The 23843-nt window shown below is 51.3% G+C and overlaps 3 protein-coding genes and 1 long non-coding RNA gene across 4 annotated transcripts in view; 3 read left to right on the forward strand and 1 right to left on the reverse strand.

The window, feature by feature from the left end:
- The window catches only part of HOXB4 (homeobox B4), a 25592-nt gene extending 16734 nt beyond the window's left edge, over positions 1 to 8858 (forward strand). Inside the window, exons 5-6 of the mRNA XM_087441030.1 lie at positions 5819 to 5906; positions 8810 to 8858. The gene's annotated coding sequence lies outside the window, so the exon portion shown is untranslated. The remainder of the gene's footprint in view (positions 1 to 5818; positions 5907 to 8809) is intronic.
- Positions 8855 to 12572, forward strand: HOXB3 (homeobox B3). Its single transcript, XM_014790781.2, has 2 exons — positions 8855 to 9408; positions 10249 to 12572. The coding sequence occupies exons 1-2, from the start codon at positions 8961 to 8963 to the stop codon at positions 11082 to 11084; spliced, it is 1284 nt and encodes a 427-aa protein (XP_014646267.1). The 5' UTR covers positions 8855 to 8960; the 3' UTR covers positions 11085 to 12572.
- Positions 10340 to 14990, reverse strand: LOC106802540 (uncharacterized). Its single transcript, XR_015554708.1, has 4 exons — positions 14747 to 14990; positions 11479 to 11534; positions 11028 to 11078; positions 10340 to 10489 (listed from the first exon to the last, which is right to left on the reverse strand). It is a non-coding gene; the product is annotated as an uncharacterized LOC106802540 (long non-coding RNA).
- Positions 14991 to 16550: 1560 nt separating this feature from the next.
- HOXB2 (homeobox B2) lies at positions 16551 to 18813 on the forward strand. The gene is made up of 2 exons (XM_004434626.3): positions 16551 to 16939; positions 17712 to 18813. The coding sequence occupies exons 1-2, from the start codon at positions 16561 to 16563 to the stop codon at positions 18392 to 18394; spliced, it is 1062 nt and encodes a 353-aa protein (XP_004434683.1). The 5' UTR covers positions 16551 to 16560; the 3' UTR covers positions 18395 to 18813.
- Positions 18814 to 23843: the final 5030 nt, after the last annotated feature.

The following is a 23843-nucleotide window of genomic DNA, read 5'->3' on the forward strand; positions in this document are numbered from 1 at the left end:
CACACACGCACGCGCGCGCGTGAGCTCTGGCTTCACAGAAGGGGACACTGAAGCTCAGGGAGTTGTCTGCTTCAGATGACACAGCCAATCTGGACAGCATAGAATTCAAGCCTCCCGCCTCCCAAGCGTATCCCAAGTACATTAGACAAATCACTTCCTGGGGCTGGGCCTCAGTTTCCCTATCTGTAACAGTGGCAGGGTGGGACAGGACACTCTCTGAGTTCTCCCCAGCTCTGACCTTGAGTAACTTTCTATTGCTTCGGAGCAACTCCCTTGTGCGTCTTGGGGTTCTGTGGGCATCTGGATGTTACTGCATGCTTATTTGCAATATAAAGGGAGTTTGTATATGCCCAGATCAGTGGATGGTTACTCAAACTGGCTGTAGGAAATCTATTGGAATCAGGACCATTCCTCCTCCTGAAGGTGTACTTATTCTCAGCAGAGGAGAAGCCCAGGCCCAGAGCAATGGAGATAGAAGGCAGTGGAGGAGGCTGGCTAGCTGGGTTGGGCTGGGATTGGCATTTGGAGGGGGGCTAAGGAAGGGGGGCTCAGCCTCACAGAGCAAGGCACTTTCCCTGCCAGGCACTCTGCTGAGGCTGGGGTTTGTTCAGAATGCAGCTTTTGAAGTCCCTGCTACCCAGCCCAGGGACTGAATTGTGGTTTCAGAATTTAGATTCTGTGATAGCAGCCCCCCTGCCCTGCCCTCACCCTGAACCCTGGGCCTTTGGACCCTCTCTTTCTTGAGGGCTCCCACACTGGGTGCCACAGCACTATACCAGGTCCCCTCCTAGGGCAGCCAGGACAGGAGGCCTGCAAGGTGGCTAACCCCCGCCCACCCTATTCTTGCCCTTATTTCCCATCTTTTTCCCCCAACTGGGAGAGGATAAAATTCAAAAGGGATGGGGGTTTCTCAGAAGTTGCATGGTTGTGAGAAGGGATATTTCTTATAGGATCAGGGATATGAGGAGGCCAGCAGGGGAGGGGAGGTTTCCAGACTGCCTTGGGAAGTGTGGTCAGGGATATGAGTTCTGGGGGAGGAAGTGGGAAAAGATGGGAAACAACTTCATCTTTGGGGTTTTGGAAATCAGAGTCTCTGGCCAGGTTATCCATTTCCTAAAGCCTCACCCCAAACCCTATTTTGAGTGAGAGAGAGAAAAACAAAAGGGTTGGCAGGCCCAGACTCTGGCCCTACCCCGTTCTGACTTTGGAGTTTTATATTTGGAGGCAATTCGAAGGCCTTCTGCTGATTGGTCATTAATCCTGTGAGTTATTGTCTGCTAAACAGAGGTCACTGGGAGAGAGACATCCAATCTGTCAGGAGAGACCTGCGCAGTCACTCGCAGCGGGCTGGGCCCCTGTTCCTCTCTTGCCTGCCTATCCCTCCCTTCCCCAGCAACCCCACCCCCAAGCTGTTCAGGATTCCCCCCTCTCCCTCTTGCCTTCTCCACTCTGCCCACCTTTGTCCTAACATCCGCCGGACTGGGGTTTGCCAGGCCAGGACTGAGCTTCTAAATGAGGCGGTACCCCTGATTCAAAAGGGGCCCATACGCCCACAACGCGCCCGCCTCTCTGTGACTCGCAATTTGGCCCTGGGCACCGCCATCCGCTCATCAGCGCATTCGGGCGCGGCCTCCGTTGTCGCCGAGTGGACAGACTTTGCAAACCCTCATAGCTGCCCTGTTTTTTTCCTGCCTCCCTCTCGCGCCCCGATGCCTGGCATGGAGAGAGAATACAGCTTGGATTTTTCTTCTCCAACAGTAGCGGGCTTTTTCTTTCGATCCCCGCTTCTGCTGAGCTGGGTGTACACGGGCCTCTGCAGAGGCGCCGAATCTTCTCTTTCCTGCTGCTGCTTTGTTCCTTCCTGCTCCAGGCACGTTAGAGAGGTGGGGATTGAAGACCAAGAGCAGTCTTCAGCAGCAATTCCCAGTTTATGACCCCTGGCTTTGAAATCTTTATTAATATTTAAGAAGAGACGGAGGTTCGGGTGCGTGTGTGAACTTTCCACGACTCTGCCGCGGCCACAAAGTTGGGCATTGAAGCTGGAAAAGAGTGTGGGACCCAGAACCCAGGCAGGACCAGAAGGAAACAGATCGCTAAGCCTGGCCTGGGCTCCAGGTCCCAGCTTGTCAGGGTGCCCTGCAGGCCCTGCGAATTTGAGGCTTGCTGAGTGGAGGCAGGGTCCTTGGTGGTTCCAAGTTTGATATCAGAAATCGATTTTAAAGGAGTCAGCCAGTTTGTCCTTCTTGAGAGGAGAATTTTTGTTTGCTCTTTGATGGATTTTTTTTGGGGGGAGGGAAACAGACATGATCCCCTCAAGGTCTCGAAGGGTGGGTGGTCAGTGATCGCTCAAGGGGGTTGAAGGGCTCCATGTCCCCTGGTAGTGGGTATGGATTAGGAGTGGGGGAGGGGAGTCCCAGAGTGGGTGCTCTGGCTCTGTGGAAACTGAATCGGAGAGGAAAAAATGTCTATGAAGGGAAACATTTTCTCTAATTTTTACCTTTATTATTAATTTCTGCCTTTATTACATTACACTAAGGTCTCTGTCTTAATCTTTCTCTCAATTTTTCTTTTTCAATTTCTCTCTCTCTCACACACACATGCACACAGACACACACAAGTTTCCTTCCTTGAATCCAGAAAGAAATCGTCCCCTCTTCTCTTTCTAGTCTCCTCTAAATCATGACTTCAGTGTCAGGGGTGATAAACTCCTCTGCGTCCTCTTTTTTCCAGAGCCCGAAGTTTTCTCTCAGACTCCTCTGGTGTCTCCCACCCCAAGCTCCCCACTGCCCCGCCTTTGTCCCCTGAAGTTTGAAAGGTCCCTAACCTGAAATGAAATGTGTGCTCTCCAGCTGCCTGTTCTACCACCTACCCCCACCCTCCCAGCCCCAGTCAGGGACAATCCACCAGCCAGAAATTGCCGAGAAAGGAAGAAAAAAGGCAAAAAGGAAACCAAACTGGGATCTCATTGCCTCCCAAGCATTTCAAATGCGCTCTGCTCTCCAGAATTAAGAAGCCCCCACTCCATCTCCTACCACAATTGGGGGTGCATGTCCTCTGAAATTTTTCTCCAGGTTAGTTTTCTTACTCCCCAGTCCTCCTGTCTGCTCCCAGCCCACTGCGCCCCACCTTCTTGTGTAGCCACAAGGGACCACAAGGAGTCAAGGAGGCTTTGAAAGGGGAGGGGTCCATCTGGAAAACTCCTCCACCCTCACGCTCGGCTCAGCTCCAGGCCGGATCCTCCTGCAGCCCGGCCTCGCAGGCCCACAGCTGGCTGAGTGCCCTCTGGGCTCTTTTTTTATTCCTTGAGGCAAAGCTGTAAAGCCCCACAAGTGACTGGCTTCTTCTCTTCTCTGGATTTCACAATGACCTTGTCTAGACAGTGGTAGCAACAGCTAGGAGAGCTGGAGGGTCTGAGGTACATTCTTGACTTCATTTTGGGGAGTGAGAGAGAAAGCTCAAAGGTAATAGTTCCCTTCAGCCCCTGGAAGCCCTGGCCCAAGCCCCTGACACCCTACCAGGCCCAAAGCTAATTTGGGTCCAACCTTGTAGGTCTCTAACCAGGGTCCAGAGATCTCAGGACAGACTCCTTGCAGCCACATACTTAGGCAGCCCTAAGGGCTCTCTTTGAGGGTCCTGGCTTGAGCCCCAACACTGGGTCCAGCTTGGGCATTTTCTTTTCTTGATACTAGTAATAAACACAGAAAAATGGCTCCCACCCTCCATCCTCACCTTTCTTCCCCCTTTCCCTCAGCCACCAACTCTCTAGGCAGGTGATAGGATCCTCAGGACATCACGGTGGGAGGCTCTGCATGTGGTTCCTATTGCTGGAGGGTAGGGAGCCCATCGGTTTCCCACCCCCTGTTCAGCAGGGCCCCAGGAAACTGGCTGCCCCAGCCCAGGAAGACTGACTTTGTGGGCCTGGAAGAAGTGGGGGCTGGAGGAGGCTGGGAAACACTCCCTGTGAGACTAGGACCCTTTCTTAGCCCAAAGCAGAGCCTGTGAGTGGGGAGCGATAGGATCTCCTGGAGGGGAGACAATAGCTGGAAACCATCTCTCACCTTTGTTCTCCCAGTCCCATCTCTCCTGGTGCATCCAGATGGAGAAGGCAAAAGCCAAGTATTCTAACCAGGAGGTCACAGGGTAGTAGTGGCTGGCTCTGTCTACACGAAGTTAAGAGAAAAGTTTTCCAAGCTGCCTTTGTAGAAAAGAGAGACTGTCTGCCTTCTATTTTATCCCCAGGCCCCGAGTCAGCAGTTAGGCAGAGTTGCAAACACGCCTGCTTTTGGAAATGTCCTGGTGCTCTTTTTGTCTTTTTCCTCCACCGGGAATGGCTCTTCCCCACCCCCTCCCCAAATCTGCAGACACCTACATTCTTGGCTCCTGTCTTCCTCCTACAGGCCTCCTTGCCTTTTCCTGCCCTTCTCAAACACACCCTAAGAAAAGTTTAGCTTTTGTAGTCTTCCTCACTTGTGCCAAGAGTCATAAATTTTGTAGCGCTAAGAGAAACAAACAGGTTTGCTCTGAATAATAATAACTATCCTCCAGCTCTTCTGCCAGTGCATTTAAAATTAAGCCATTTTGCTAGTTCTTCTCATCTTCTTAGAAGTACAAATGTCCTTATCACCTCTTAGCCCCTTCTGCCTATCCGGAGGTGAGAATCTTAACAGAAACTTCTCCGTGAAGTTCTTATAGCCTCTCTATTGCTGGCCTCATCTGAAGCTCAAGCTAAACACAGGGTCCTCCTTTTGTCACCCTCTCCTCAACTCCCCTCCCCCTGCAAGATGGTCTGGATTTTTTAAATAATCACTCACCGCTTGTTGTCTGTTCTCAAAAAAAATAAAATAAAATAAAATAAAAGGGAGGGGTTTAAAAAAAAAGGTCTGGTCTTCCCCCCTACCAGTTGGAAACTGGGCCTGGAGATTTTCCGGAGAGAGGAAGAATAGAAAGGGTGTGGGGGAGAGAAGAAACAGACTGAGAGACTCAGAAGGAGGGAGCCAGAGCTAGAGGGCGGGAGACCAGCCACCAGTCCCAAGCAGTGAAACTACTTTAAAAAAAAAAGTCCTGGTGTTCCCACTGCGAATGAGTGCAGAGGGGCACCCAGCACCCCCACCCCCAGGCGAGCCGGTGCCTTTGACTGGGCCTCCCCACTCTACTTCTCAATTAGCATAATGGTTTACTAGTGGGGTTGGGAGAGCTGTGAACTGCACCGCCTTTGCCTTTCCTTTGCTCTCCTCTTCCTCCCGCGCCAAAATCTTAATTTCAAAATTTTCCTGTTCTTTAAAAACAAAAACAAAATAAAAACCTCTACCTTCTTCCCTTTCTCACTTTTCTTTGTGGGGGGCATTTAAAAATTTCCCCCCTCCCCCAACACCACCATCACCTTCCCTCCTTATCAGACATCTAAGCTCACTAAAGGGGGAGAGGTGGGGGTGTGTGTGAGCTGGTGTGTGTGTGAGTGAGTGTGTGTGTCTGTGTGGTTTTTTTCCCTGTGCAAAAGCAGAGGCCATTGTTACGGAGAGTAGGGCGTACCAGTCTTATAGGGCAACCACACTGTGGCGGCTTGGCCGTGCCGAGCCTGGAGCTGGATTCTCGGCGAGCTGAGCCGCCCGCCTGAGCACCTTTCGGTCTTCTATTTTTTTCCCGCTCCCCCACCCCCTCCCTCCTGCGCACCCCCGCTCCTAAGCCGAGAGAATTGAAGCGGACGCCGCGCGGCTCCTCCGGCCGGCCGGTCTGCCCCTCGGGCTCCCGAGTCGGGGTGGCTGTTGGGGGGGGGGCGACGCAGCTTTAAACAGTGGTCTTTTTTTCCTTTGCCTTCAAGGAGGGGAGATTTCTCGCCTGCCGCTCGCGCTGGGGCTCGATGTGAATATATATTATGTCTGCCTGTTCTCCCCTCGTCGGTGGCTAAGGTAAGCTGGACTGAAATAGGCTATCAGTTTGTGAATGGCGGAGAGTATGTCTCAATGATTTATGGCCCATATGACTCCAATCTCGGTTCAAGAAGAGTTCACAAGCTTTAAGCTTCCTTCCACGCAGCGACTCTCTCTCTCTCTCCCTCCCTCCCTCCCTCTCTTCCCTCTCCCTCTCTCTTCCTGCTTCTCTCCTTTTCTCCCCTTTTCTTTCAACAGCCAGATCCAGGGCTGAATTTTCTCCCGGCTGCTAAGAAGAGCCTAATATTTCTCTCTCTTCCTTTCTTGTTCTCTTATTTTTCTTCCTCCCATTAATTTTTTTTTAAGTCCTGGAAGGTGGCCTATCCCCTCTCCCGGGGCTTCCCCAGCTATTGTTACTCTCCCCTGCTCTTCCGGGGGTGTGCCTGGAGAGGTGGGGTTCTTGGGGTGGCTCACCGCCCTTCTCCAGCGAGACCCTGGGGGGAAGCCGGGAGCCACGGTTCTCCCTCCCTCCCTCTCTCCCAAGAAGCCATATGGAGCCTGGGTTTTTCCAACATGGAGGCAAGGGAAATAGACGTGTTTGGCTTGGCAGAGCTGCTCCCCACCCCCTCTTCTCCTGGATCCCCAGATCTCGGATCCCCAGGGCACCTTTCCCCCTTCTCACTGTCCTGTCAGCCAGGCCTCTGCGCCCTCCAGCCGAGCCGGCCCGGCAAAGTCCCGTAGCGGAGTTGCTAAGGCGCCTTTTAATTCGGTTACCTCCAGCGCCCAAACTTGCTGCCGCCCTTAGGGCTCGGCCCTCGTCCGGTGTTTTGGAACCTGCCGCTGCTAACCTTTTTGGCATCCTGTACGCCTTCTCTTCGTCTCCTTGGGCCAGCATAGCTAGTCGCCAGCCACCGCGGCAGCAGCGGCCGAGACAGCCCGGCGGCGGCAGCCAGGGGCTCAACCGGTCCGCAAACCTTCCCGGCCCTTTCTCGCCGCCGGCGGAGTCTCCATTCTTTCCTATCGCGTCTCTGGCTTCTCCGCTTCCCACACTTGCCTGGCCTCGGTCCTGCGATGGTTTGCGGGTTTATTGCAGGGGGAACGACAGGAATTTCGGCCCCAGGCGTCTAGTCAAATTATTGTTTTATCATCATCATCATCATCATCATCATCATTACTGCTGTAACAATCATTTAGACTAAATAAAGCCAGGGCCCAGCCAGCCAACCCCCTCCAACGTTTTTATTTCATTCTCTTATCTATTAATAACAAACTCAACTGATGCCTGTTAATTAATTCCCCCTTCAGCCAGGGCTGCTCGGAAGCTAATTTTGGTTAAATCATCAGAGGGTAATGGTAATAATAATAAAGGGATTGGGTCAGCCTGGTCAATTGAACTCCAGTTCTCCTCTCTGGAAGGACCTGCTGCTTTGCAGACCCATGTGTATTTCTCAGAAACAAATTCTTCCCAGAAACCAATCGGAGCTCAGGGCTACCCCCACTCCCTTTTGAGCATAAATCTGTGCCATTAAAAAGGGGATTTATGTGTAGGAGGGACTTCCTTCACCCATACTCCTTTTATTTTATTTTCCTATTTTTAGTTTTCTTTGGAGTTAACCAGCTGGGCTGAATGAGATTTACATAGTCCAAACTCACATGTTCAGAAGAGAGGGTCAGTCTGGAAGTTTTATGAAAAGTGATGGTGACAGGTTGGGGAAGACAGATGGAGGAGGGGGGGAAAATGCAGTCAGAAATTTCAGAAGAAATACACAAAATCCTAAGACAGCTTGAAGTTTTATTTTTCTGGCACACTTTTAAAAGCCTGCATTAAAATAATGAATTTTTTTTTTTTGCCTCGGAGAACTTCAGTAAACAGGTAAACAGGGGTACCCCATTTTCAACCCAGAGAATACTGTTGGTTAGATTGTTTTGTTGACTTTATTCCTAGGGAAAATTTTTCTCTTTTAGAAAGCACTTTCCCATGTCTTGGTAGAAAAGTCCAGCAGTTATCCAATTTCTTTCTTCTTTTCTTCTTTTGGAGAAATCAAAGGAAACAGACTGTCAAGAAAAGGGTGGGAAAAAATTGTCTGATGAAGAAGGGGAGGGGACCTGGGCCAAATGGTCACAGCACCACCCAGCCTGGCCAGGGAAATCGAAACAGGCCTGCTCCATTTGGGGCCCCCGTGGGGGCCGCTCGCTGCAGGCTCCCAGACTTGGCTGAGCACAGACTCAGACTGGAGGCAGTGGTACCTGCAGCAGGCCATGGAGGAGGCGCAGTTCCATTGGCTCTGGAGGTTAAAAATCTTCAAGATGTTTCTAGGTCAGGCTGCTGTTGTCTTCATGAGGTGGGAGGGGACGGACAGGATCCCTCACATGAGAAGATTCCCTGCTCAACTGGCTTCTCGCTCCTGTCTCTTTCGGACATCCTGTGTTTTCTCTAGGCTAGACTCTGCTTGGGTAAAGGAGACCTAGATGGACAAGGAAAGAGGCAAAGGCAGGAGGCAGGAGGCCCCTTAGCTCAGAGGAGGGTGTTGATGACACTTTTATTTTGGAGTCTTCTAGTCTCCCCTCCTTCTTGAGCCACCATATCCCAGAGTTGGGGGGGTGGTGATAGAGAGAGGGAGGAGGAGAGGTCAGGAGCTAGCATGCAGGCAGGAGAGAAGCAATGGCCCTTGCAGTAGTAAGATTCTATACTAGGCAGTCCCCAAACGAGTGGAGTCCTTATTTTTTTAAGTGGCAATGAAAACTGGTGGGCTTTTTCTTTAAAATTAAAGCGTTGAAATAAGAAAAATTTCAGGTCAGGGAGGTGGCCTCAGCATCTGCTGTGAAGATGTTGGGGTGGGAGAGAAGAAAAAACTATTGATGTCAGTTCCCTTTTCAGTTTCTAAGATGGATTCGAGCCCCAGTCCTCTTCTCCCCCTTGTGTCTCTTCTCTCACCCCGCAGGTCAGCCGCTACAAACAGACACGGGAGGAGGGGGGCAGAAAGGGGAGGGGGGGGTCCGGTGCGCCACGTGACCCCCGCGGGTGCCAATGTCCGGTCGTGAGGGTATCAGGCTCTTGCAAGTTGCCACCCACTGCCCGGGCCTCGCCCAGCGATGCAGAAAGCCACCTACTACGACAACGCCGCGGCTGCACTCTTCGGAGGCTTCTCCTCGTACCCTGGCAGCAATGGATTCGGCTACGACGGTCCCCCCCAACCCCCCTTCCAGGCCGCCACGCACCTGGAGAGCGACTACCAGCGCTCAGCGTGCTCGCTGCAGTCCCTGGGCAACGCCGCCCCGCATGCCAAGAGCAAGGAGCTCAACGGCAGCTGCATGAGGCCCGGCCTGGCCCCGGAGCCCCTGCCCGCCCCGCCCGGCTCGCCCCCGCCCAGCGCCGCACCTACCAGTGCCACTAGCAACAGCAGTAACGGGGGCGGGCCCAGCAAAAGCGGCCCCCCCAAGTGCGGTCCCGGCTCCAACTCCACCCTCACCAAACAGATATTCCCCTGGATGAAAGAGTCGAGGCAAACGTCCAAGCTGAAAAACAGCTCCCCCGGCACAGGTACCAGCTCTCTGCCTTCCTCGTCGTCAGCTTTTGTCCGGGCCAGGAATGTCACTGTTATTCTAGCACCCAGCCCCTAGGCGCCCAGGCGGCGGCCTGGGAACAATATCAGGCGGCGGCGCCCCCCCCCCCCCCCCCCCGCCACCTGATGGCCCTTGACCCCGCCAACACCCTCTCCCTCCAGCCGCCTCCACCTGAGTTTCTGAGAGCTCCAGAAGGCCAGGCGCTCGGCCTCAGCCCTTCCAAGGCTGTGGAGCCAGGAGACGCTGCCAGGAGACGCAGAGTCGTCAACGATTGATTATTATTAAGTATGATTACTGTGGGTATTAATCACAATTGCTCGGGCGGCCCAGAGTCCCGGCCTCCAGGCATGGCAGTCTCTTCGCGCCACATTTCCGGGCCGTGCTCACGAATGTCCAAATTCCCCCTAGGGTTCTCCTCAGCCACCCACCCTAGCCACAGGATGGGGCGAGGTGGGGGGGGGAGTGTCTTCCCAGACCTGGAACTGGGGATGGGGGGGAGAAAGCGGGCGCGAGACAACCCAGGCCTAAATAAATGGCCATGCGGCTCTGTCTGCGTGACATGATCAAATTTTCATAAGCTGGGGCAGCGAGAGGAGAACAGGTCTCTTAATAAATGCCACTATTATAGAGTGTCCGCTAATGCGACGGGCGTGGGGGGGGGAGAGTGAGGAGGAGGCGGGGACGGGAAGGGGAGGGCGGCGGGGGCTCCGAGTCCAGGCCTGGATTTATTAAGAAACGATGCATTCAATTTCGGCGTGTTCAGTAATTATCTTTTATTTCATTTTCTCCCCTTCCCACCCCTCCCCCGCGGATCCAGCGGAGGTCTGCGGCGGTGGCGGCGGCGGCGGAGTCAGCGGCGGCGGGGGCGGGGGCGGGGGCGGCGGGGGAGGGGACAAGAGCCCCCCGGGCTCGGCGGCGTCCAAGCGGGCGCGGACGGCGTACACGAGCGCGCAGCTGGTGGAGCTGGAGAAGGAGTTCCACTTCAACCGCTACCTGTGCCGGCCGCGTCGCGTGGAGATGGCCAACCTGCTGAACCTCAGCGAGCGACAGATCAAGATCTGGTTCCAGAACCGGCGCATGAAGTACAAGAAGGACCAGAAGGCTAAGGGCCTGGCCTCGTCGTCGGGGGGCCCCTCCCCCGCCGGCAGCCCCCCGCAGCCCATGCAGTCGACAGCCGGCTTCATGAACGCCTTACACTCCATGACCCCGAGCTACGAAAGCCCGTCCCCGCCCGCCTTCGGCAAAGCCCACCAGAATGCCTACGCGCTGCCCTCCAACTACCAGCCCCCTCTCAAAGGCTGCGGCGCCCCGCAAAAGTACCCCCCGACCCCGGCGCCCGATTACGAGCCCCACGTCCTCCAAGCCAACGGGGGCGCCTACGGGACGCCCACGATGCAGGGCAGCCCGGTGTACGTGGGCGGGGGCGGCTACGCGGATCCGCTGCCGCCCCCTGCCGGTCCCTCCCTCTATGGCCTCAACCACCTTTCCCACCACCCTTCGGGGAACCTGGACTACAACGGGGCGCCCCCTATGGCCTCCAGCCAGCACCACGGACCCTGCGACCCCCACCCCACCTACACAGACCTCTCCTCTCACCATGCGCCTCCTCCTCAGGGTAGAATCCAAGAAGCGCCCAAATTAACACACCTGTGATGGGAGAGGGAGGGCGGAGGGGCGAGGTCATAGGGTGAGCGAGAGCCAGGAGAGGTAGGGGCTGTGGAGCTCTGGGGGGCAGCCTGGAGGTCTGAAAGAGGAGGCAAGGAGGTGGTAGCCAGGCTTCCTGGCCAGAACAGGCCTGGAGCTCCTTCCCCTCCCTTGGCCTGAGAAGTTGCTTTTTTAAGTCCTCCAGCCCTTGTTCCATCTGCCTGCCAACCCATCGGAAAGGAATCCACAGCAGATTGGAGATGACCCTATCAAGCCTAGGGCTCCAGCAATAGCCAGCTGGAATTCCACGCTTGCTCGAGAGAAGGAGGAGATAGAGAAACAAGGCAGAGAAGCACATTTTAAAAAACAGACAGGATGGCTAGGCCATCACCAACCGACTTACCTTCCATCTCTGTGGGTAGTTGCCCCAAATCTTGATATTTTTTCCTCCCAATTCCCCTTTAAAAAAAAAAAACACACACATTGCAAATCCAAGGGCACAAAACACCACCCCCTCCCACTTCCCTGAAGCCTCAAATTTCCTCCCATCTATTTGAGGTTTACTCAGCACTCCCTGCATTTCCAGCCCCATATTTTTCTGCTCTAGGACATTCATATCTCTATGCCACCCCCATCAATTATGGTTTCAGAGGGCTCAGGGATGGTGAGAGATCCTGAAAGTCAGAGCTGTCTATATTATAAATACATATTTTTTTTTCTTTTATGGAAAAGCTGGGAGGTGAGGGCAGGCAAGTCGTTAGGACTTAAGGTTTGTCCAATCTGCTGCCTCCCATCTCAGCTCCAGGTCCATCCCCCTCTCTCCACAGAAAGCAATCGGTGACACGAGGTTCTACAATTTTATTTTCTTCTGTTGCTCTCTTGACTTAACGTGAAAACAGGGTATATTTTAACAAACTGTCTGTCCCAGGCAGGGGCTGCAGCTGGGCCTGTGTGCCTTGCTCAACCTCCTGACAGGACACTTTTGTTGCACTTAGAGTTTACATTTTAATGGATATAAAAACAACTGTGAGAGATGCCTGGGCCTGTAGGAGTCCAGCATCGCTCAAAAAGCGTGTGTTCTAGTGAACATTTTCATATATATTTATTGGTTATAGCCTGTTAAAATATTTTCTTTTTTGTATTATTTATCCCCCTACATTATGTATTTATATGAGGGAAAAAATTGTACTTTTTTTAAGTATTTACTTGTTATAAAGGACGTTGTGTTTCCTGTCATGTAAAAACAGCTATTTTAGTTATTATTGTACTCTAGAAAAGAGCTGTAGATTTATGTTAAATTCGTACTTATGAGCAATTGTAATTAGTTCTAAAAGGCATGAACTCAGCTCCTAATTGTCACTGTATAGTCCTGAATTTGTAGAATTAGAGTTAATTCCCTCTTGGAACTTTCTTTGTTGTTCCGTAGTTACTTTTTTCCTTACTTAAAAGGGTTGTCTGTCAAACAATTCTTGAATAAACTTTCTGTTAACAATTTTATCTTGTCCTGGTAGTCCAATTTAGATAGCAGAGGGAGGCTGCTGACTGCTCAATTTCCCCCAAGGGAAGAAGGACACTGAAGACCCTCTTCTGGCCTTTTTGTTCACTGCCCAGACCCCTGCCTCCCCCTCGCTGTCTCAGGTTTATATAGTTTTTGTCACTCACAGGAGCCTGGAACATGCTGCCAACTTCTTTAGCTAAGATTTAAGTAACAAGTTGTGGGGGAAAGGACTCTTGGGTGCTCTCTCTAGGTCTTTTTGTTTGGCTTCTTTGCCTCTCAATTTTTCTCCTTCATTGACCTTTTGTCTCCTCACTCCTTGGCCACAACCTCCTCGCCACCCCCCCCAACACACTCCCCCAGCAACAAAAAAATCTGGCGTATTAGTGCTTCTTCCATGCAAGCTAAACTTCACAGTTCTCTTCCGGAGCTACAAAGAAGTCGTCACATGACCCGAAGCCCAACCACCATTGGGTCTAAAATGAAAACAAAGGAAAATGATTAATCTAAAAAAAAATATATATATATATATATGAGGCCTAGGCTTCTCAGGTCAAACCTTAAAACTAAAGTGAAATTAAATCACTAAATAAAACTGGGGGCGGAGGGAGAGGAAGCGCCTTCTACTTCCCCCGCCAGGGAAAGGAGAGAGGAGGAGGGTGGGAGAAGCTGCTGGATCCAAGCGTAAATAAAATGGTCCCTAGGCTAATGTGAGGCTCTGTTTCCACCATCCTTGGGAAAACTTCATTTCTTAGCCAGGGTTCCATAAAAGTTTTATCACATTGGAACGAGGATAGAGAGGGTCTGTCAAAGATGAAATGTCACCGCCGCGTCGCTGGAACCGATAAGAGCGAGGAGACAGGGCGGCTGAAATATGGAGCTAATTCGTTGAAAGAGAAGCGATGGCTGCTTGCTGAAGAGTTGCATAATTCTAATTGTAAGCGATGCACCCGCATTGCTTAATTAGGAGCATATATTTGGCGGTAGTGATGTGGTGGTTGAAGGGGGGAGGGGGGAGTGTGGGTGAGAATCATTCCAGGCCCTCAGCCTTAAAGCGAGGGCTGATTTTCATTTTTATGTTGCTTCCTGGCAGTCCAAGGTTAGTAATTACAGTCTTTATGCAACAATAAATAACAATAAAAAAGCAACCTGAATTCTACACCCCCCCCCACCACCACCAAGTAGGATTTTAACTGGACTGGGCTCATTCAAGCAGCAAGCAATTTAGCATTGGGTCAGGCCATAATTTAAAGGCATAAGAGCGTGCAAAGTTTGACTGGGATCAAATAACGCTCAGCGGTTTTTCTTTCTGTCTGTCTTTCTCTCTCTTCCTCTTCCCTGAATATCATTTTCTGAATGATGTAACTAGATGAAGCGCCATGTTTGGCTCTGGGGGTGGAGTGGATTATGTATCTAGCAGGAGAGAGGCAGGCCAAGAGAGAGAATTTAGCTCCAGTTTGAAAAACAGAGTTTTGGCTTGAAGCTGGAATTGCAAACAAGAAAAATAAGGGCTGACTGGGCTTGGTGTCCCCTGCCCTTCTCTCTGCGAGATTCCAGGCACTAGCTAAGCAGCCAAAGTCATGGGGAAAATATCTGTTCTGTAAGATTCACAGCACAACAGAGGGGCGGGGAAGCGGTGTCTCTGGGAAGGAGGGTTCTCTTGGCCCTTTTTAACACCCAAGTTTTCTGCTGTTCTCTAATCTGGCTGTAAAATCTGTCAGCAGGGTTAGAGAAAGCCGTATTTCCTGCAGGGACAGTCTCTGCCAGAGTTGTTTCTGAGAGGAGCGTTCTGGGCTCTGCAGCCAGCTGAAGAGGCTGTGAAAAAACTTCCAGGGCTTCTCAACCGGGTGGCCAGAGGGAGAATCCTCTCTCAGGCCTCAATGCACAACTTCCAGACAACTACTTGGATTCTTCTGTGTCCACCCCCACCCACAACCCCATCCCCACCTACATCCCCATTTCCACCCCCAAATGGCAAAAATTGCTAGCTTTGGAGCTGGACACAACTGTCTCTGGCCAGTTTGTCCAGTTCAGAGCAGCTCTCTCTGTTCTGAGCCCTCCAGCGCCTGCCACCCCTGGCCCTGCAGCCCCTACCTCCAGCTCCTCTTCCTCCATCCTGGCTCTCCTCCACCCCCACCCTTCCCCTCAGACTTCTCTGTCGTTGTTAAATACTCACCACCACCCACGGACTGTTACATTAACAGAAAGTTTCCAGTTCCAGCTCAGGGCTGCGTTGCCATTTCTCTGCTAACCAGCCTTCTCTTCCTTGCTGGGCAGGAGAGAGCGAGGAGGGGGAGGGGAGGCCAGAGCCGTGGGAGTTCTCCAGACAAACTTTCCACCCAACTCAGCGCCCTTCCTTCTGTTCCCATTTCCCATCTGTTTCCCGCTCTCCCGGAATCACCTTTCTCTTTTGCTAACACCCCCCACCCCCAGGCCTTTTAAAGGGATGTGGAATTTCTGCTGTTCCCTCTGCTTTCCCAAACAGCCAAATTCTTTGATGCCATCGGAGGGAGCTGTCAGGGGGCTAAGATTGATCGCCTCATCTCCTCTCCATCCCTCTGACCCACTTATTTAAAAATCTTCCCCCAGATCGACTTTTCATTTTCTGCTTTGAGATCTAGTTTCCCACCGATCGCTTGGGGCCCTGAGTCTTGTGCCCCCTCCCTCCAGTAAATTATAGCACTCTCTGAAGTTCAGACTATCTTGATCCCCTCAAATTAAAAAAAAAAAATTTCTTTCCCAAGGGGCCAGAAATGGAATATCATCTCAGTGGTCATTATTTCCATCCCCTCCGTGTTCAAGGAATTCTTTCCTGCCAAGGATTTTTTTTTTTTTTACTAGCACAATGGCAAAAATGGGAGGAGGAGTCTCTTTGTCCTAGGGGGGAAGTCCTCCCCCCATACATTGACCTGAGCTTGGAGAGTGCTCTAAGTTCAATTGGTGGCTACCTTCATTCTTGTTCATGTCCCTGGATATAAATGCAGATACAGGCTTGAGGTTTGAATGGGTGCATACACATCTTAGACCCTGCCTGTTGCGGGGGGGATCATAGACGATGGCAGATGCCTCCAGGTGAGGAGGGCAGGTGGACCCAGGGGCAGGGGCAGTACTGCAAACACAGAGAAGGGCAGAGAAGGGAACTGACACCACACAGCCACAGAGGCCAGAGATCCAAAAGGACCCCTCACCATCTATCTCACTCCTCTGTGTCAGCCTGGGAGTGCCTGTCATTTTCCAAGATTTATCTGTTGCTTTTGGGTGGGATGGGGATAGTGGTACTGATGATTGTAAATCTCCTCTCTTCCTAGTGTATTACACGTTAACACTGACCTTTCCCAAAGGGTGGAAGCCTCTTCCTACTACCTTGTCCTTCCACATGGAGATCCTCCCTCAGCTTTCTTTTTGTGTGTTGGGGGTGAGGGTGAGGGTGAGGGGGGAGAGTATGTAAAGAAAGCATTAATTTACTGTATTAAAAAATATTTGGCAAAAAGGAAGATTTCTCCCTTAGATTCTCCTGTTTTCCAGGCTTCCATAACCTCCCATCCTCTGAAGGGCACGAGACAAAGGTTCCTCTAGCTTTTCGGGAGAAAGGGAGGCATTGGAGAGATGGCGTGTAGGACTGGGGGGCTCATGGTGTCCAGGTCGTGGTCCTCTAGAGTTTTTGAATCAATTAAAGCAAATAATGCTCTCTGTTTTCCACCAGGCCCAGACGAGCCATTGGCCAAAGCCAGTCCCGTGACCACGAATTCCCTGCAATTTCACCCGAGTCCTGAGTTTAATAGAGAGAGTCCCCATACGCTTGTATTTATCAGCAATATACAATTATAAAGGCCCAAAATTAAAAAAAAAAAAAGGAGAGAGAGAGAGCAAAATCTCCCCCTCCCCATATCGCTCCATCACATAAACCTGGGGGGGCAGGAGGGGGGGTACCTTCCGATCCTCCCTCCTGACGCCCCCCCCAGCAGGCCCCCTCCCCCACCATTGAAAGCCATGAATTTTGAATTTGAGAGGGAGATTGGGTTTATAAACAGCCAGCCATCGCTCGCCGAGTGTCTGACTTCCTTCCCCGCTGTCTTGGAGACATTTCAAACTTCATCAATCAAGGAGTCGACATTAATTCCTCCTCCTCCTCCTTTCGAGCAAACCTTCCCCAGCCTCCAGCCCGGCGCCTCCACCCTTCAGAGACCCGGGAGCCAAAAGCAAGCCGAAGATGGGCCCGCTCTACCGCCGCCGCAGCTCCCCGCCGCCCCCTTGGCCCCCGAGTTCCCTTGGATGAAAGAGAAGAAATCCGCCAAGAAACCCAGCCAATCCGCCCTGTCTCCTCCGGCCGCCTCTTCCGTCCCTGCCTCCGGGGTCGGATCGCCAGCAGGTCGGTAAGAGGGGTAGGGGTGGGGTGAGGGGCAGGTAGAAGAGAGGGAGAGAAAGATCGATGGGGGAGGTAGAAAAGGTGGCTAGCTTGCTGGGGTTCCTTGCCCCCGTCGATTCCAGGGACGAGGAAGCAGAATATACCGCTGAGGTTCAGGCCTGGTCGCTGCTAGCAATTTTTTTTTTTTTTTTTTTTTTTTTGTCCTTACAGTAGCTTTTGGAAGCTGGTTGGGGAAGAGCTTTTTCTATGCTAGAAGAAAAGGATTCGATTGAGGTTTTCACCTTTATCTGTGTGCAGGAGTGAATGTGTTGTTGCTGGGGTTGAATCTGGGGGCAGGAAAAGATTCAGTCCCATCTTCTCCAGATCGAAGAGAAGAGGGGGAATTTGAGAGCTAGGAGGAAAAGGGGTGGGAAACCATCTTTCTTTACGAACCCTCTCTCCGGGCTGAGTCGGAAAGTGCCGAATAGAGAGGTCCACTCGGAGGACTTGGGAGGGGGGCTCTGAGGTTCTGGGGACGAAGAGGAGCCGCTCCCTACCCCCTGCGTGGGCCGTGGGCGGCTCTTTGAATGCTTTGCCCTGACCTGGGCTGGGTCTGCCCGCGAGAGAGACGGGAAAGAACGGAGAAGCAGTGAGAGCGAGCTGCCTAGGTAGGCGGGAAGGAGGGGGGTTGCTACTGATATTGTTTTTGGCAGATGGGGTAAGTCTTTACTTCAGCTGATCTAAGGTTGGGCTGAGGACGCGGTCCGCTTTGACGCCGAGCCTGCTTTCCCTGCAGATGGCCCGGGACTGCAGGAGGCTGCGGGCGGCGGGGCGCGCAGGCTGCGCACGGCTTACACCAACACGCAGCTGCTGGAGTTGGAGAAGGAATTCCACTTTAACAAGTACTTGTGCCGGCCGCGCCGCGTTGAGATCGCGGCCTTGCTGGACCTCACCGAGAGGCAGGTCAAAGTCTGGTTCCAGAACCGGCGCATGAAGCACAAGCGGCAGACGCAGCACCGAGAGCCGCTCGACGGGGAGCCAGCCTGCCCGGGAGCCCTGGAGGACACCGGAGAGCCCGCCGAGGAGCCCGTGGCCAGCCCCGGCTGCCACTCTGCCTCGCGGGCGGTGCGGGACGCCTGCTCTTACCCGCCCGAGGTCGCTCCGGGGCCACCGGGCGCCCCGGGCCGCCAGCCTTTGGCCACTCGCGTGGAGGACTCGGGTGCGCCGAGCCCCGGCTGCGCCCTGCGCGGGGCCGGCGGGCTGGAGCCGGAGCCCTTGCCAGAAGACGCCTTCCCGGAGCGGCAGGATTCGCCTTTCCTGCCCGACCTCAACTTCTTCGCTGCCGATTCCTGTCTCCAGCTGTCCGGAGGCTTCTCCCCCAGCCTACAAGGCTCGCTCGACAGCCTGGTTCCCTTTTCCGAGGAAGAGCTGGACTTCTTCACCAGCACCCTCTGTGCCATCGACCTGCAGTTCCCCTGACCCGTTTCCTCCTCCCGGCCCTTTCGACCCCCGCCCCCCTCGGCTGTCTGCTGGAAAACCCGAGGACGCTCCTCCCCAAGTCCTTTAGACTTCTTTATGTGTTTTGCTACAATTCAGGTATTATTGAATTAGCGTTTAATCCACTTCGTTTCTTCTCCCTCTAAAATATTGGGCATTCGGGCGTCTTTTTAAAATCAAAACGGAAAAATTCCGTTTGGTAGACTCCTTCCAACGAAATCTCAGGAATAATTAAACTCCGGGAGGGGGGGCTTTCTTAAAAAACAACTAGAGGAACCTATTCCCCCCCTTTTTTTAAGTTTTAGACCTTAGATTATTTATTAAAATTCTTTAATAATAGGAAAAGGGAAAAGTATTTATTGTACATTATTTTCATAGATTAAATAAATGTCTTTATAATACAAAAACGAGTGTTTGTGTTGGGACCCACCCCGCATCCCCTCAGGACCTGCGCGAGGTTTGTCTGGCCTTGGGCCGGCTGAGTCCGGGTGGTACAAAAGTGCCCCTACTTGGCCGCCGCTTCTCCGCCCGCAGCTCCGGAGAAAGTCTGGAGTTTGCTAGAAGCTCCAACACCTCGCCTCCGCCTAACAGACGGCCTTTGGCCCTGCGCGGGTGTTCCCAGGCCTCTGCTTAGACATAAAGGTGGGCGAGTGGAGGGAGAGGCTGTGTTGCCAACAGAAGAGGGTGCAAAAAGAGGAGGCCTGGGGACTGGCTTGGGAGTCGTGGCGCGGGGCGCAGAGGTTCAGCTGAATTGGGGGGAGCCTAGGGTTCCCCAGGCTTCTCGCCTCAGTGCCCAAAGCGGGGTGGAGGGGCTTTTTTACCCCCACAGGCAGGAAGCCTGGGGACGCGAGGCCTGGGGACATGGGCCGGGCCAAGGAGTGGAGTAGGAGTCGGGGGTTTTCTCGGGAAGGAAGGCCCCGTGCCCAGGACGGTAACTGGCCTCCAAGTGGGCAAGGAAGGAGATCAGGTGAAAATGTAGCAGGGCCGGACATCAATGTTCTGTGGTCCCCGCAGTCACCCTAGGACTCCTGGGGTTGGGAGAGCGGCCGAGGAGTGGCGGGGCGACAAGCCCAGGGAGGCCCGGGCAGCTTCGGGAGGCGCTTGGCCTGCGGGGAGGGAAGGAGGAGCGAGGAGACTCTCGGGAGGGAGACAGGAAAGCAAGGAAGATGCTCAAAATGGCGCTGGGGCCGGGCGGCAGGGAGGGCGAGGGAAGAGATTGTGGCGGCCATGACAGCCGCTTCTAGATGCGCGGGGTCCAGCCCAGGGGATCCGTCCCCGCACCCGCCTTCTCCTTTCCGGATCTTCCGGACGACAGTGAAGAAAGGGAACCAGGGAGCCTCCTTTTGGTGTTTGTTTTATTTTAAAAACGAGCCCAACGGATGCTGAGGCCGAGAGATGGACGGAAAGTCCGCGTGGGGGTGGGAAGGGGAGGAGGCGAGCGGCGGGCGGCGGGTCTGCAGGCCCGGGTCTGCCTCGCCGAGCCTGACTTTTGATCCTTCGCTCTGGGATTTGAAGTCCTGCCAGAGCTTTCTCCAAATGCAAACCTACCTGTCTTTGCCAACAACTTCATTTGCCACCTCAACACTCCCTCCTATCCCCCCACCGCACCCTGCCCGGCTACATGCAAACCTGGTAAGCGGGAAGAAAGGATCCATCTCCCCCATCTGCCTCCTGGTTTGTTCTGGGGAACGTGGAGATTTAAAGGGCCCTGGAAAGCCATCCATCCTGCTTAGGTTTATTTAATATTTCTCGGGCTCAGAAACAGACACCACAGGGCTACCTCCCTAGCAGATGCTGCGGTTCTCTAAAAGCAGTTTATTTCCTGGGCCTCCCAGTCTTTCCCCTGGACCAGCAGGACGGGAATTTGGAGTACCAGGCACGGAGAGGCAACAACTGTCAGGAAAAGCCAACATAGGTCATGACATATAGGGCTAGACAGGCCCTCGCGTGTTTTTTTAACTGGTGCCTCAGTGTGGAAAGTACACACATCTTATTCAGCTGGAATTTAATCCCTTAAACTGTCTTAATATAGAATTCATCTCCTGCATTAAATAATCTTATGTCGTGTTAAATTGCACTCATTTCTTTCATAAATAAATTAATATAGAACAATTAGATGTGTTATTATAATAATATCGTGTATCTTATTAGTTTATTTTCCCTCATAAAATATATAGGTATGAAACAAATTCAATATATTAAAGTAATAATACACAGCTTATTGGCTTGTGTGTTTATTTTCCCCATAAATAAGTGAATATACAATATATTAAAACCACACTATACATCTCATTGGGCTGTGTGTTTATTTCTCCATAAAATATGCCCATAGGCAATGTTTAACATCTTAAAAATCACAGCACATAGCCATCTCTACACTAAAAAAATGAAATAGACATTTCAGCTGGGGCTTTGATTTCCGTGGACAGCCAAACCAGATAATTTGGTCTAATTAAAAATGCTCTTTCAGCTGTAGCAGGTTGTTACAAAGATCAAGAATACCAGGAGGATCTTGCTAATTGCCCACCTTCCAACTTTCTTTGGTCAAAAGGAGAGCACCCTTCATCAATGCCAAAAATGCAGGATCTGCTCTGCTGGAGAGAATTCACATGCTGGGATCATGGCTTGGTCTGCAATACTCAGGGGCCTCTCAGGCTCCAGTTCTTCGAGAGCCTTCCTGCCCTGCGGACCAGTAGCATTAGCACTACCTATGAGCTAGTTAGAAATGCAGAATCTTAGCCTCCACTCCAAACCTACTGAATTAAAATCTCAATTTAGCAGATCTCCAAGTAATTTATATGCACATTAAAGTTTGAGAAGTACTGCCAGATACTGCAGTACCTTGCTTCCTGCCTTCCTCTCATGCTTAAGAATTTCTGACCCACTTTACCTGGCTACTGCCTTTCATTCCTTCCCAACCCAAACCAATGGCCCAAAGGACAAGAAAATCTCAGCTCCTGCCTGAGGCTGCATCAGTCCTGATTCTTTCCTGCCAAACCGAGTGGGGAGCCAGGAGGGTCCAGCCAAAGGCTCAATCTGCCTGTTTAGATCTAGGTACTTGTGTATCCTGGGGGTCAGAAGGAACCAATACAGAGAATCAGGAGGTCCAGCATTTCCTTTGGTTGATTATTGGAGAGGGGTTGGAACTCTTTTTACAGGCAACACACAAGGCTTTCTCTCTCTCTTCTTTCCCATAATCACAAAACTCCCCATCTCTGATGCTACTACAGCAGAACAAAGAGGCAATGCATTTCCAGAAGGACATGACTCCTGTTTTCAATCTCCCCGCCCAATTTCAAATTCAAAGGAATGCCTGGCAATTTGGGATTATAAAGGATTGGGATTCAGGATGCCTGTGTTCTAAATTAGCTCCTTTTCCTTGTTTCATCTCTGGGGTCATCCTCTTTGGACTGAGTTTTCCTGGCTGGCTATGGAGAGGGAAGGAGAAGAGGTGGAGTTCCCAGATAAGGCAGTAGGCCCCCCAGTGACGGCAGGTTAGAGGGCAGTGCCAGGCGGCTTGTGCTCACTTATCCCATCTTGATTGGGGTTGGGCTCCTCTTGGGTCAGGACCAACTGTGAGTGGTCTGTGGCACAGACTGGTTATAAATTGGCTGTGGTTGCAGTGGGAAGGTGTCAGTGCAGTCCCAAAGGCTGCTGGTCAGTCTGCCCTGCTCTTGGTGAGTCATTATTTTCAGAAAAATGGCTCATTAATACTACGGTGAAAGCAAAAGACCGTTAGATCGAGGAATTATTCACAATCATGATAAACTTGAGTCATTAAAAAAAATTTTTAACTCATGCCTGTGCAGGTCCCTTCCTCATTCCAGACCTCAGTTTCTCCATCTGTAAAACAAATGGAAGAACTAAATGCCTCTAATGTCCTCTGTTAACAATATATGCCAAAAGTATGTTCGTTAGTCTTCACAAAATGTATTAAATATTTATTATGTCTGGTGTCATGTGCGTTTAAATGGAGGTGGTGACTCTTGATGTTTGACAATTACCCACCTCCCAAGTATCTGGTAGAGCCATTTTAACACATTTTAGTTTGTATCTTTACACCAACAACCATGCTCCCGATCATTATTTAAACGAATAGGTCAAGAAATCTTTTCAACAAGCACGTAATTGGGTGCAGTGCTGTGTGCCAAGTGCCAGGTATTCAAAAAATATGAGTATTAAGAAGTGTCCTAGCCAAGTTTTCCTCTTGCTTTGTCCTCTGCCACCTTCCCCAACATTTGGTTATGTTTACTGTTGTTTGAAAAAGAGGAGGACATTTTATACAAAAAGAACCACCAAATTTCTTCTTTGACATGGTGTACTAGACTTTAAAAGTCCCCTTTAGTGAGGTTTTATTTGGTTGCTGGGGCATCAGAGCATAGGGTACAAATTCTGAGTCTCCCTAAACAGCCCTGTTAAATTCCCTACCCACTTTTCCACTTGTCTCTGACAAGCACTCGATGGCCGCACTGTACATCTTCCTGAAATGTGCACTGGTCAAATACATGTCCTCAGCTTGCAGAAGGTAGCCTCTAGGGCCCATATCATCCCCTCCACCTACTGTGGCTGGTGTGGCCCAAACCCTCCACTGACCTCTCCAGCCCAGCTCTGCCCTCCTGCCCCCTCCTCCTCCCATCCCTTTCTCCATGCTCAGTGGTAAGGCAGATATTTAGCCCCTGAAGAACGTCTAACAAACTGCTTCCTCCTCCATGGGGAGAGTCAACAGTGAAATAGCCCTCTTTAAACCTTCTCTAACTCCCGACCACCACAGAAAAATCATTCAGATACAAATTCAGCTTGATCAGTGTTTGATAAGGTTTCCAAAGTGAATATTTTGGCCCAAACTACCACACTTGGATAAATCCAATTAAGTAGAAAATTATTTCAATTCTTCATGTTGCTCTAATCTTTCCTTTTAGAAAAATCTCAACTCTCTGACTTAACCTTTCACTCCAGATGAAAATTTACATCCTGTTGCTCTGTCTAGATCACAGAAGTCAGGTTCACCCTTACCCCCGGGGAAGGACAGTTTCTAAGATAAATCCCTCAAGGAAAGAGAGACAACATCCTCCCTAGAAAACTTTTCCCAAATATTTGGAAGATCAGGAAGTTCTTGCTAATATCAAATCTCAAACCTTTCTGCTGCAATTTTCATCATTTGGATTCTTTATAAATACATAATATTAGGCTTTAGTTTTCAAAAAACTCTTCATCTTAGAAGAAAATCCTTTGCCCACACAGAGCCAACCTTCTCAATTCTCAATGAATTACATATTGTACATATTGTATAATATACGGCGATATGTTACATGAGAATATAGCACATATGCTATTTTCCTATGACATATTTCCATATTTTAATATGCTAGTTATTGAAAAACATAAGACTGACTCATACTATTTCAGAATGTGCACGTAATGTTAATATCAT

Source organism: Ceratotherium simum, chromosome 16 (assembly GCF_057802395.1).
Source record: "Ceratotherium simum simum isolate JZ-2026a chromosome 16, ASM5780239v1, whole genome shotgun sequence".
Lineage (NCBI taxonomy): Eukaryota > Metazoa > Chordata > Mammalia > Perissodactyla > Rhinocerotidae > Ceratotherium > Ceratotherium simum.